Source organism: Meleagris gallopavo, chromosome 3 (assembly GCF_905368555.1).
Source record: "Meleagris gallopavo chromosome 3, MGAL_WU_HG_1.1, whole genome shotgun sequence".
In the NCBI taxonomy this organism is placed as follows: domain Eukaryota; kingdom Metazoa; phylum Chordata; class Aves; order Galliformes; family Phasianidae; genus Meleagris; species Meleagris gallopavo.
The window spans coordinates 55,466,169-55,480,057 of NC_139406.1; the positions used below are offsets into that span (position 1 = coordinate 55,466,169).

Consider the following 13,889-nt stretch of genomic DNA (forward strand, 5'->3'; position numbering starts at 1 on the left):
AGCTAAATAAATACTTTAACATACAAGAAATTAAAATGATATTTACGGCAAGCTAGCTTCTAGGTACTAACCCTCATTACTTGTGAAAAATGGTGCCAAAAGAAAAAAGCCATCTTTTCAGTAAGTTAAAGGCTGTTGTAGAGACAAACTCCTATTCCGATCTACCAATAAGTAATTCTTAGTAATACAGACATACAGGATCACAGAATCATAGAATGGCCTGGGTTGGAAGGGATCTCAAGGATCATGAATCTCCAACCTCCCTGCCACATGCAGGGCTACCAACCTCCCCATTTAATACCAGACCAGGCTGCCTAGGCACCCCATCCAACCTGGCCTTGAACACCTCCAGGGACGGGGCATCCACAGCCTCTCTGGGCAGCCTGTTCCAGCGCCTCACCGCTCTCATAGTAAATATCTTTGTCACTAGTGCACTGCTAATTTACTTTACTTTTTCCTGTGTCTTGAAACTACCTCTTCTATACAAACTGTAATCTTGCCATGAAGAAAAAATTCTCCTTGATAGATATCTAATCCAGTGTGCAGGTCTATGGTTCTGTGAATACTGCTACAGAGTCCAAATCCTGTCTCTCCATGCAGGACCACCCAGAAACCAAACCCTGCGTGTGAGAGCACAATCCAAACACCCATTGAATTCCGGCAGCTTGAGGCTGTGATCAGCATCCCCGAGGAACCTGTTCTATGTCCACAGCCCTCCGTAGGAAACCTTGTTCCTAACTCCCAGCCGCCCCTCCCCTCACACAGCTCCATGCCGTTCCTTCCGGCCCTGTCGCTGCCACACAGAGCAGAGCTCAGCGCTGCCCTCTTCTCCTGTGAGGAGCTGCAGCTGCCACGAGGGCTCCCCTTATTTCTTCTGCTCTGAAGAGGGCTCTTACCCTCTTCCCATGTGCTTTGCTCTCCAGACCTTCCACTAACATTGCTTAATTATTAATTGCTGACACAAATAAAACTATTTAAACAAAATTATTAAACTGTGTACGTTCCCTATACATCTGACATAACATTAAAATTTGAGTTGTTTAGTAGCATGGAAAACTTTATCACTGAGCAATATATAATACTTACTGGCTGTGTCACCCAGCAACGATGCTCACATGAAAAATACTACTTTTTTTTTTGTAAGTTAATAGAATTATTTTTCATCATATTGTGCTAGTAAATCACAAACTAACAGCATGCCTTTTTTTTGCTTTGATATGATCATAATCTACTGAAAGTGTTTTTCAGATACTTCCTACAGCCCTATGACAACATCAATATAATTATCAGTTAAATTTTAAATAAGACATTGTTGGCTTCTGAAGTTGATGATAGGAGGCAGGCTTGAGGATAACTATTTTACTGATATGAAGGTCATATAAACGCCTAAGAAATTTTTCTCTTAATATTTTATTTCATACTTAGAAATGATTTGATAAGCAAGTGCAAGTTTCAAAGTTTATCCAACTTCTATCTTCTCTTTCATTTAGAAAAAGCTCTATGCATTAACGAAAATTTCCTTACAGAATTCTCTTAAAATCCTCAATACAAATAGAATTCACAATATCAAGTTGAACAGTTGTAACTTACTTTAGTCTGACTTGTAGATTATTCGCAAGCTCCTGTTTGGCAGTGGTACATTTCTGTTTAATATCTAACAGCTTTCTGTGATTAGTTAACATAATCATCAACTGATTTGCATGACTCAAACACAAATCAGGCAGCACAGAAGGATCTTTCAAGTTCTCAGCTCTCTTCTGATTAGCCAAAAATCCCTGGAAAAGAAAAGACATACGTTAAAAAAGCTTTGTGAAAACAAAAAGGCACTGAAGTGATCATCTTCTCTGTAAGAATGAAAGAGTTTATTAGAACTTCCTTTAAGTATTTGGGAGCTAACAGAATCACACATTGTGAAGTCACTGTCCAACATGCATTTCTTTCATTCTATAATCCAATTCAAACACATCTGATTCTGAGATTTTCTTCTCCAAACGTTACCATCACAACCTTGTGAGACCTTAACACAACAAACTGAATTCAATGAAAGATTATAAATTTAATGCAGCAAAAAGAAACAGATACCAATACTGAGGCAATGAACCATCAATTCAACAGTCAGCTTGGTAAATTCAAGCATACTGAAGACTTAGCATTATAACACATTCAGTATTACTGCGGGCTAAATTATCTACCTTCTGAATATCAAAATTCTTCTACAAAACCCGTTTTCTCTCTCTTCCCTATGAACACATGTACAAACTAAAACATTATCTTCAGTTATTACCTCCTGGATTGATTAGCAGTACATCATAACTGTTACTACATTTTCAGCCGCGTAAATCCCACTTAAGACAAATTACTGAATTTCTTTACGCATCATCAAATATATAACTATAAGAACAGAAAAACAAATACACGCAATGACAATTAAGGATGCCCAATATTGGAACATTAGAGGAACTGACTTAACTTGCCCTTAATCTTTTCAAAAAGTAATTATCTGGCATTAGCTCCCCCATATTCTATAGAATATGCGTTTCAGAGAAAGTTTGAATGTAATAATTACTGAAACATTAATATCTATATCAGCCTCAGAAACATTAAGTGCTTTTTCCAGATTTCCTTTTTTTTTTTTTTTTTTTTAAATACTCAGAAGTACTCACTATGTGAATGAGAAATTCACCTTGGGTACCTATGATGTAAGAAAAGACAAAAGACCATTGCAACCGTCATTTTCTTTGGAACCTAGATAGCAACACAGATTCTCTGGAACAGTCATCCAGTTCCAGTTGTCCAGCTGACTACAAAAAATTTATAATGTTGTAAACTGTATTGGTAATATGAGGACTACTCCAAAAATAATGCCTCCTATTTTATTATGTTGGCCTACAATATCAGATGCCAATGTTGCTAGTATAGCAGTAGAGGTTGAACCATGCAATTAATATCTCATTACACTTTGTTGCTGTGCAACAGATGGCAGCAGAGGGACAGTCTGACAGAATGACATCTGACACAGAAGTGCATATGAAGCAAAGGTGTGGAATTCAATTCCTCCATACAGAAAAAAAGGTACCTATTTACATTCACTAACACTGGCTGAACATTTATGGAGACCAAGCAGAGGATGTGAGCTAAAAAGCTGAAGGAGAAAGGTCAGACAGCCAAGGCCAGGAAAAACCTGTAATAAGGCAAAATGGAAGTCCTATTCGTAGTGACAAGGGCTAATAAGACTCTCAAATATTCAACATTTGCTCTGAACTTTCCTTGTTTCTGGTGAACCAGCGGAAAACATGAAAATGTAGGAGGGTGAGGAATAAACTTTACAGTATACAGTAAGTATAGCCAGATGTTTATTTGTAACTAGGTGCTGAGCAGGGTAAGGAATTACCTGGTGTTCATTGTACAAATATATTGTACAGGCAATCCATAAAAGGGGAAAGGGGGCAGAATAGGAAAGACTGACTACCTAACACATATCTAAATATGTTTTAGAATGCTGATTACAGAACATAACATATATAGACATGCATAGAAGAGGCAGTAAAGTCAGGTACAGCTTTACTCTTAGTGCCGAAAGACTATTTGTAAATTTGAAAACGCAGAAGATATTCTGTCCCTATGGATCCATGTTTGAAGCGTGTTTAAAATTCAAATTCTTATTACATGCTAGTAGTCAAAAACGTAAGACAACAAAAAAATAGGGAAAACAAACGTGGGAGAAAACAAAGATGTGAGTAATCAATGTTCTTGAAAGTTCTGTTCTTGGCCTTTCTGGCCCTGAGAAGATGAAAGTGTTCATGATGTGACTGTCACAGGTAAACTAAGAAAGGTGCTGAAAAACAGGTATGGTAATGCTTTTATTGATTTACTCAGTTACTACTTGAAAATCAAAGAAGAAACAAGAATACCCAACATTTTAGACTTACTTGAAGTGAAATAGAACTATCCCAGAATCAAGAAAGTCATATGCAAATCAGTGTGTTGACTATGGTTAACAGTTCTAATAGGAGAACACTTCCATGAACTAGGTTCATAGAATTTTGATGTAATCATGTTTTTAAAAGCTGCACTATCAACAGGGAAAATTTGGAAAAAATACAACAACAATACATGCAAGAAAATGTAAAGGACAAGCTACTGAGTAGAATCAGACTGAAAGATTGAAGGAACAGTATTTAGAAGCTGGCTACAACATAAGCACTTACACAAGGCTGAGATTTAACACAAACTTACTCCTAGACTCAGTCACTGAAATTACTAGAAAACAGACTCCACTGTTAAACAGTGCAGTGTTTCATTCAAAAGGGAAAGGGAATCTGTCCATCTCTCAAGTTCTGATTTTTTAATTGTTTCTCTATTTCTAAGCCACAAGGATAACAATGAATTCCTCCACAAATGAAAACTGAAGGTCACCACTCCTTCTCTAACTACTGGTGTATAACAGTGATGTCTCAACTTTTCAGTTAAAAAAAACCTAGAACAATACTTTAAAGTATTTAAAAGAATACGAGAATCATACAGAAAATATCAGATTAAAAATTACCAATATCTAAATCCCTAATTATTATGAATAATGAAAATCATCCTGCATGACAATATGTAATTATTTCATTATAATTTTATCAACATATATCAAAAGTTAACATCTTCCAGTGTCTCACACACACATATGTATACATTACCTGAGCAAGTTCTTTTTGTTCATTTACCAGTCTGCTGCAACTTGCTATCATCTGGTCCAACGCATAGAGCCTATCCTCAAGGCCTTTAATAGCCTTCATGTTCTGATTATCTAGTTTGGCAATAGTTTGTCGACATTCTGCCAAAAAGGGCTGGATGATCCTTGGATCAAGCTGGAAAAACAAATAAATAAGTGCACTTGTTGTACTGAAAGATAATGCTACATAACTACATGAATTTTTATAACTTTATTGTTTTTACCTTCACTATTATCTAGTTACCAATACTATTTTCACCAGGATTTTTGTTTGAATCAAATATCCTATGCCTACATCTTTCATTTGTTTCAGAAGCAGTAAGTCTGGGTGGTATCATAGAATATCCCAAGTCACCACACCAATTTATTTGAAGTATTCTAACTAGACTTAGCATACAAATAGCATACAAACAGACTAGCATACAAATCCAGTTCTGGCAAGGAGAAGGACGAAGAGTGGACAGGGGCGATTAAAACCATTGAACAGTTTACAGTGGAAAAAAATCCATACAGCCACAGTTAAAAAGAAAGATCAACATGACTCAGTAGGAAGTCTAATAGAAAGGGCAGAACAAAAGAGTTACAAGACCCACTGTTATTTCCTTACTGAACAAATATTTTTTGATAGCTTCATAGGTAAGCAGACCAGTACTAGTAGCTGGAACACAAACTACAGAAAAAGCACATTCGTAATATTTTTACTGATATTTTTGTTAATAAAAACACATTTTGGAAAATTATTTCATCATATTCCTTTGTGATCCGTTATCCATGGAAAAAAAACTGGCATAAAAAGCTACATAGACAGTAGGGGTAATTCTTCAAGTTTCACTTCAGAAGTAACAAAATAAAGACCTTATTACATGAGAATCTAATGGAAAGGATATAATCTTCTGAGGTCATCCATACAGTTTTAACACTAGCTTCTTGCATCAGCATGAAGTTTATATGTCAACATACACCACAAGAGCCCAGTAACTCTTAGAAAAGAGGTCACTTACATGGTATCAATATTAACATGACTACACTAAAATACTACTAGAAAAAATACTAGAAAATTCCAGAATTTTTCATAAGAAATAACTTTAATTTACAAAAAATCCCCAAAGTTTTCTCAAAACTTCTGAAATTTCTTTTCATCATATTATGAATTTTGTTCTTTCCCAAGTATGAACTGCAGATACCTGAACAATTTCTAACTAGAGAAAAAAATACTGAAGATCATGTTGCTTTTCTTTTTTCTTTCCCTTTAAATCACCCTAAAAAGCACAGTTTATCCCATTTATTTCCTTTGTAAAGAAAATCTGTTTCTTTTATTCCACCCTGTAATTTATTTCTCCCATCCCTTTTTTTTTCTTCCACCTTTTACCTAATTGCATATGTAGCATTCTGCTCTACTTTCACTACTAAATAGATAACATTGTTTTCCTCATCTTTAAGTCTTCTCTCTTTCTACTTAAATAGTTACGACAGAAACATCTGGTTAGCTCCTACTTACCCTCTGCTTTTATTGCAGCCTCTGTTCGTGCAATCAGAAGCATCACTGTTGAAATGCCTAGAGGCTAGAAGAATCACATACCTAACAATGCTCTGCCACACACCAATTCTATCAAGATTGCTACTGTCAAAGATATAAGCTTCACACTCTGATGCCTTACATTTTAATAAAAATATTACTTGAAACTGAATTCAGGTCATCAGTTGTAATCATATCCCATTAGTACAGTTCATTTTTTCAAAGAAGGGCAGGTAGAAAACAAGAAAAAGAACAGAAATACTGGCTGTATAGTCTCATTTCCTACTTCAAAGAGTCATTTCAAGTAAATGCTAAGAGAACAATTGTATTTCAGGTATTTATTTTGTAAATTTTTCTTTTCCTTTTCAGCTAAATAGGCCAATTCTGTTTTTTAACTAATTCTAAATCAATGGCAGATAAAGACTGAATCCTTTGTGCTACCATCAAAAAACCACATTAATGCTTTCCTAAGGTAAACTAGGAACTGTCACGTGACTTGGAAGCTTTTGGGTTCTTGTGAACCAAAATAGTTCAAGACTGATCAATCACCATTATATGTTCCACTCATAGTCCTAATAGCCTGAACATCATTTCTGCCTTCCAATTCTAATTATGACAAGAAAACAAAGGAGCAGGAGCAATCCCCTTCCTGTCTCCTCCCCCCCAAAAATAGCAACTTACATTATAGAACAATTCTAATAATTGAAACAAAGGGTTTCTAACTAGTCCTGGATAAGAAAAACAAGGACAGAAAAAAAACAGGTGCAAGATAATCTCTTCTTTATATGTGGCACTTAACAGATAAGACTAGAAGCTGATCCAAATAACATACAATGATTTTTTTTTTGTTGTTTGTTTTTGTTACTTTAGTATCACTAATATAATTTATTCTGAAGGACTGTTTAATGCCTCTCTCAAAACACTGATTTTTAAGAGCTATACCATTACTTTTAAAGTAGAACTCATCAAAATCAATGTGTAAAACCAATTATATGATAATGTTCCTTGTAACAGATGGGGCTTAGACATAACTGAGAGAGTCTTCCAGACTTACCTTAAAAAACAAATAAACTGTCCAAGACAATAAAATTTATTTTCTTTTTTATAGCTACACTGAGTTGCAATAATATTATACGTATGCAAACAAAGTTAAACTATTTAAGACATATAAGCCATAGTGAAAGGAATGAGCATGGAAGATAGGAGGGAATTTAAAAGGTTACAAAGATTAAAAGACACTTGGAAAGAATATGAGTAATTTTTTCTTCTTTTATCCACAGAAATACAACATAATATACTATGCTCTTGTGAGCACATCTGTATCGACTGATGAATAACACATATGCATATATATGTACACACACACACACACACTATTCAAACAAAATCACAATTAAGCACATGAATTTGACCTATATTTTAATAAATACTTCAGTATTTATTAGAATAATATTGAGTTTGGTCCATGAATATTTCACTGTAACCATAAGAACACAATCATCTAAGACCTGAAATTGCTTTGTTTAAAAGCTCCAAGAAGTCACTGGCTTATCATAAAGAACGGCTACTTTTGGCGAAAAGCAAAGAAAAAACATACTAAGATAATGAGCGTTTGTTGCAAAATTACAAATTTTCTTAAAGGTCAAATTCCTAAAATTTAAGAACTCATTCAAAGTACTTCCCCCGCCCTCACTCTTTTTTGGTCTCCATCAGAAAGTTATTTGAGAAACAATAAGCAACAGACAGCTGAATCACTTCAAAAGAACTAGCATTTGGAAAATAAACAAAAAAAATTCCACAGCAAATTCCCAATATAATTTGAGTGTAAACAAAATTATTAACTTACCCTGCTCATAGAATCAAAACATTTTCTGACCAATGATTCAACATCATTAGGTCTGTCTTGAACATTTATCCAGTCTAATAAAGACACATTGAAGGAAGGCTGATCATCATCTTTCAGTTCTACTGATGTTTCATTGTCCTGGACAGTAGTATTTTGACCAGACTCCTTATCATCTTTTACATTTTCAGGATTTGTGCCTTCTAAAGCTGAATGTTCAACTGACTTGCAAAACGATGCTAACATTGATTTATTGTTCATTTTAGATACATCAGAATAAAGCACCAGTTCAGAAGATTTCCCATTTTCAGTCTCTTCACCTTCCACCACTCCATGCTCTGCTGATGAATCCAATCTTCCTAAACACTCCCTGTAACTGTGTCTTGTTAGGCACTCCAGCAGTGGTATCTTGGCCATGACAGAGACAGCAGAACCCAAGCTTTTTTTAAAAAGGGTGAAAACAAAAAGCTGTTACTATCCAATTACAAAAACTGACACAAACCACTCATAATTAAAGTGTTATTTATATTCAAAATGAATTTGCTGACTATCCTTTCAAAGCACCACGTTTAGTATCAACTTCATAAGAAGTTGCAATTTCTGCTCTCTTGCACTGCAGAATATAAACTTCAGAATACAATGCAATGACAAAAACAAGAAAAAAAACCCACAACATTTGATAAACAGACGCGTGCTCACATTTTAAACATGCACTTGGATCTCATGTTTGCATTCTGCATGGGTATGCACCAATGCTTACCAACAAAGACGAGTGCCCTCTGGCTGAATACATCGGCAGAGTTTGAATAGTTTCTATGTATTTGTTAAAAGCTATGAAGTTCATCTTTTTTTTTTTTTCCCCACTTAAAAAAGTGAACTGGATTTATATTTTATTTCTGTGAGTACCTGGCATTCTATTAGGTATATTACTCAGAGAAATACCATAATACTATAATGTCAAGAAAGATGTCAAATATTTTCCCTTAAGTAACATATAGAATTTGCAGAATTTAAGTATACATATATATACACACACATTCAAAGTGTATATCAAAATTTTGCATTAAAAATAGCTTCAAATTTGCAAGATAAATCATCATTCTTAATGTATGTTTAAAGGCATTCAGAATTAATTCAGAAGTACAACTATGTAGTCAAAATATTGTTTAATGTCTAAATTATCTAGACATTTCTAGTGCACATTTGGAAGGACTCCAGCTCTTAAACAGCTGTTCATTAATGAACATCATTTTTCCAATAACTCAGTAGTGGTTTCTAAGCACTGATGAAAGCAATGAAAAATGTCCATTAAAAAATGACTAGTATACAACAGAAAGAATATTTTCAGAAACATAATCAAATACCTGCCTGATTAATTAGAACCAGCAAGAGATATACAACACACACAAAAAAGTAGCTTTGGAGACAGACTGAAGTTTAACAGCAAACCTACTGTGTAAGTTTCAACTTAATATCTTCTATGGACTGCAAATAGCTTGAATACACATTTTCAAACTTGAAAAGCAGCTTTTGATAAGAGTATGTACAGTCTTCCAAGTTAGCCATTATGGCAGCCCAGCCTTGATGTTGAAGATGTTCATCATGTACAAGACCTTCACAAAACGAGCAAAGCTTCTTGGCAACTTCGTACATTTCCTGCCAAAAAAAAAATCCAAGAAAAAAAAAAAAATGCAAGTTACTCTAGATAGATTTGTGATGTTTTATATTGCTATTATTGAAAAGTAAAGGCCAAGAAAATATTATGATAAAAAGTGATAAAATGTGACCTGTAAGTTTCAACCAAGAACAACAAAACTTTCCTTACTCTTTAAGATGGATTAAAAAAAAAAAAAAATAAAAAAAATCAGAAGATAGAGTAATTATTGATCATTTACTGAGAATTATTTTTCTTATGAACAAGCAAATTAAAGTTGCAGTTGCAAAAAGAAAAAAACGCCACAACATCAAACCTCATGAAATTAAATGCTGCCAATATAAGTTACTCAATGCACACATAATTCATAATTACATTTGTAGTAATCCAACAGAGTCAGTAAACAAGGTCGATTAAGGAGAAAACTACTAATGAGCCAAACAGAAACTCAGAACAAGACAAAGAATTGCAGCATTAGCCAGCAGAAGCACAGTGCATCAGATGCAGAGAGAGATGCTGATAAGTTAGGTAGTAATTTAACACAGTCCTAGATACGGCATGTATTATATCCTCTTAAAAGTGCACTAATAGCAATGCATTGTTGTGTTCAACTCCAGATTTCTAACTATTAGTAGAAAATCTATTTAAGGTTACTAAGAAAACAGATTGCCACCCTCATCTGATAGTGCTACTTCCCAACCACCAAATGAGAAAACAAAACAGATATCACAATAAATCCTTCAGCTCAACACTGTATCAACAATGTATATTGGAAATATTCTTCTGATCCTACCCTTCCAATAAAGGAAATCCTACAACTTTTTGCAGCTTGTTCATGTTGCTGAACTAAACTAAATGAACATCTTTCCTTTGCTATAGTACATGTGAGAAACTACACATGGAGAAATAAGTTCAGTGAAAAAGCAGTACTAAAACCCAAACCTATGACTATTACAGGATATGTTTGCTTATGAACACATGGTTAACTGCACACATGCTTAACGTACAGTAGTTTCAAACCCAACAATAACACTTGTCTTCCCAAAACAAATCACAGAACAGCAGAGTTCTTTATCCGAATGTTTCAGAATATGAACAGTACCTAATAGGAAGCCTCTAAAAACAAATTTGAAAATCCAAGCCTTTTCTCCAGCAGCATCGCAAGATTCCATTGTCCTTCAAATTACTGGTATCAGAAATCAGCAGGTAAACAATACATATACAACCATTTATACATGAAACTCCAAGGAAATCAAAATCTATTATAAATCTTTATTACTTCAGCAAGATGCTATGTCTTGTCTTCTGAACTCTGTTCACCTTCAGCACGTGTGACAGGAAGGATTTCAAGCTTGAGAAGAACATTTATTTTATTTGCAGCATAGTTCTCACTTCCTAAGTCAAGAAAGTAGTAACACAACTTGAACATCATCCAGATAGTCTCCAGATAATGACTTGTGGATGTCAATGCTGTATCTAGTCCCTTTATACAATTTAAACACATGCATGCAAACTAGTGTGATACTGACAACTTGAATAATTAAAATAAACCTCGAACACATTTCTCAAATGCAATTTCTGCAGCAGATGAAAAAACAATATATTGTCTTTATTATCATATTGAGAACCAGAAAAATAGATTATTTTGTCAAAAGGTATACTTGAAGATATACTAATAACAAGAGGCTGAAAAGACAACTATATTTACCCATTGTGTTCTAATATGTGCCTTGTGAATGTAAATGAACATTCTATTTTCAACCCACAAACTATTCCCTTCTATTCAATCAAGCTATTGGCAAGAATCCCAAAGGCAAGAGCACATGCAGAACCACACGTTAGTTTGAAGACAAAAACAATCTATAAAGTCTACACTGACCATAAAGTCTTATATGCAGTAGTACCTTTAAATGACTGCCACAGCGTGATTTAGAAAATAAAGACTGGATTTATCTCATCACAAAACAAAATATTTCTTTAAAAGCCCTGGGTAGAAGCCTTAGTTGGTTCTATTTTCCCTTGGACAAATTGACTCGGCATTGCACAAATCAACTGTGTAATGAGGAAATGCTTACACTAGGCTTAGTAAGATGAGATACAGCCCCGAGATATACTCTCAACACTCGGGCTCTACTTGTTTTTAAGCTAGATATACTTATATTATTCAAAATAGGAGTAAGAAGTTGTTAAGTTAGCTTTGTCCTATTAAATTTTCTATGTCATTCTCGATGCTCCCTGGAGAACCTAAGTTTTCTCAATTTAAGATTAGTTTTAGCAACGTTATTTTCACAGCACAATTCTTAAAAGTGAAAAGAGATGTTGCAAGTTACAACATTTTTGTGGGGAAAAAAAAATAAATCATTACAACTGAGACTGTTTGGTATGCTACAATGACCAGAGACAATAAGTACTGATAATTTTTACCCACCAGTCTGACCTGTGATGGTTTACCTGAATTCACCCAAGCCAAAGAGCTGAGTCCCAGAAGTTGGACTCCCAGAAAAGTGAAAGACTAAACAACAGTAATTCCCCCAGAAGCAAAGTAATAATGTTTTGAAACCACATAACAGAAGAGCTTAACTGTCGAGATCTGTCACATAACAGAGATAGGCCTAGGAGCCACTAAATAAAAATAGTCCAATACCATCTAACTATTTAATCAAGTTCTTTTTCAGTGTGAGGTGAGCTACAGCTCTTCTACGTGCAAGACAAATATTAAAACAAAAAATTCCATTGAGTGCAATCATAAGTATGATTCTGAGATAATTAATGTTTCCACAGTAGCTCAGAAGTAGTTAAAAAAAAAATGAAACCTGCATAGATGTATCTTTGTTATCATGTCATCACTACTGAATGCAGCTACAAGTGATTGGGCCTATTTTCCCTAACTTTTCCACACACTGTTTTTAAGGGGAGACATCCTCAAGCTACATTAGGAGAACAATCTATTTCACAATCAGTATATCTGCACACAGAAATAGTTCCTTCCTAAATTAATAACATTTTAAAACTGAATTATGTCAGGCATGTAAACTAATGTCTAAAAACTCAAACTATGTCAGGCATATAAACATAGGCCTACAAGTCATTTTTTTATTTTATTTTTTTTAAATTAACATCAGCTCCAGCACAGAAAAGTGAAGTCTGCCTAACAACTGGCATGCTTTGTCATTGATTTTTCACAGATCAACTCAGAAGTAATTTAGAGACACTCAGGGATTCACAGTGAATAATAAAAAAATTGAAACTAGTTGCCTTGCACAGTTATGTCCATTTTATTCAGATACACAGGAACACGTACAATACTGACAGTTTCACCATGCTGCTGGAATGTGGACCTCAAAAATGCACCACTACTGAGACAAGACTAGACAAACCCAACCTGGCCATTTATGTCGAATACTAAATAAAAGCATCTTCACTTTTGAATTTGTCAAGAAAGTCACAAGCCCACTAGAAAGATTTCTTAAACTTTGTCTGGATGTTTTAACAGAATTTTTACTTTATTATTTCCTCCTATGACTTAAGCTAAAACAATAAATTTGTAAAGTTAATTTCTCATTAATTTCAAGACTTTGTCTTTGCATCTTGCCATCCTAAGTTTGCTCAACTGAATGGAAAAGAGTAAACCTTGGAAAGGTCCAGTTGTCTTAAGTGCTCTTTGGACTTACCTCTACAGAACAAAAGTTCTCAGGAAATGCAGGGTTCTTTCCATGCTCTACAACCCTGTGATAAAAGGAAACAAGTCATCAAAGTCCTCTATTGCCATCTGCCTGGAATTCTGTAAAAAGGACTCCTTAGAGGTTTAAGTCATCAGCAACAGAAAAAAAGTGGACAACAGCAACAAAAATCGACCTCAGGTCATCACAAAGGATCCCTCAAAGTGTAATTACACACATTCACACAATACAGTAGAAGATAAGTGCTTCCAGAAAAGGTAACCAAAGGTAACCAATATCTTGATTGCCAATATCTCTCTTCATACACCTCATCCGAAAACAACAGTAATGCTACTAGACAAATCACTTCTCAATTTTATAACTTGTAATTGCAACAGCTGATTTGTGAAGGAGACTTGAGATCTCATGGTGATTTCTTTTATTTCATTAGGCAGCTGATATTCCATCCCCTTTTAAAACCTGTCAATTTCAGCAAC

The 13,889-nt window shown here is 34.6% G+C and overlaps 1 protein-coding gene across 3 annotated transcripts in view; it reads right to left on the minus strand.

The window, feature by feature from the left end:
• Positions 1-13,889, minus strand: part of RB1CC1 (RB1 inducible coiled-coil 1) — a 69,177-nt gene that overhangs the window by 32,790 nt on the left and 22,498 nt on the right. For 2 of the 3 annotated variants that reach the window (XM_085221088.1, XM_085221087.1), the window contains exons 6-9: positions 9,533-9,735; positions 8,083-8,518; positions 4,686-4,856; positions 1,591-1,775 (exon numbers count right to left, since the gene is read on the minus strand). In XM_085221088.1, coding sequence (XP_085077214.1) covers positions 1,591-1,775; positions 4,686-4,856; positions 8,083-8,518; positions 9,533-9,735 — 995 coding nt within the window. Of the gene's footprint in view, positions 1-1,590; positions 1,776-4,685; positions 4,857-8,082; positions 8,519-9,532; positions 9,736-13,404; positions 13,460-13,889 lie in introns of all 3 variants that reach the window. The other variant, XM_010708923.4, reaches the window with a different exon arrangement.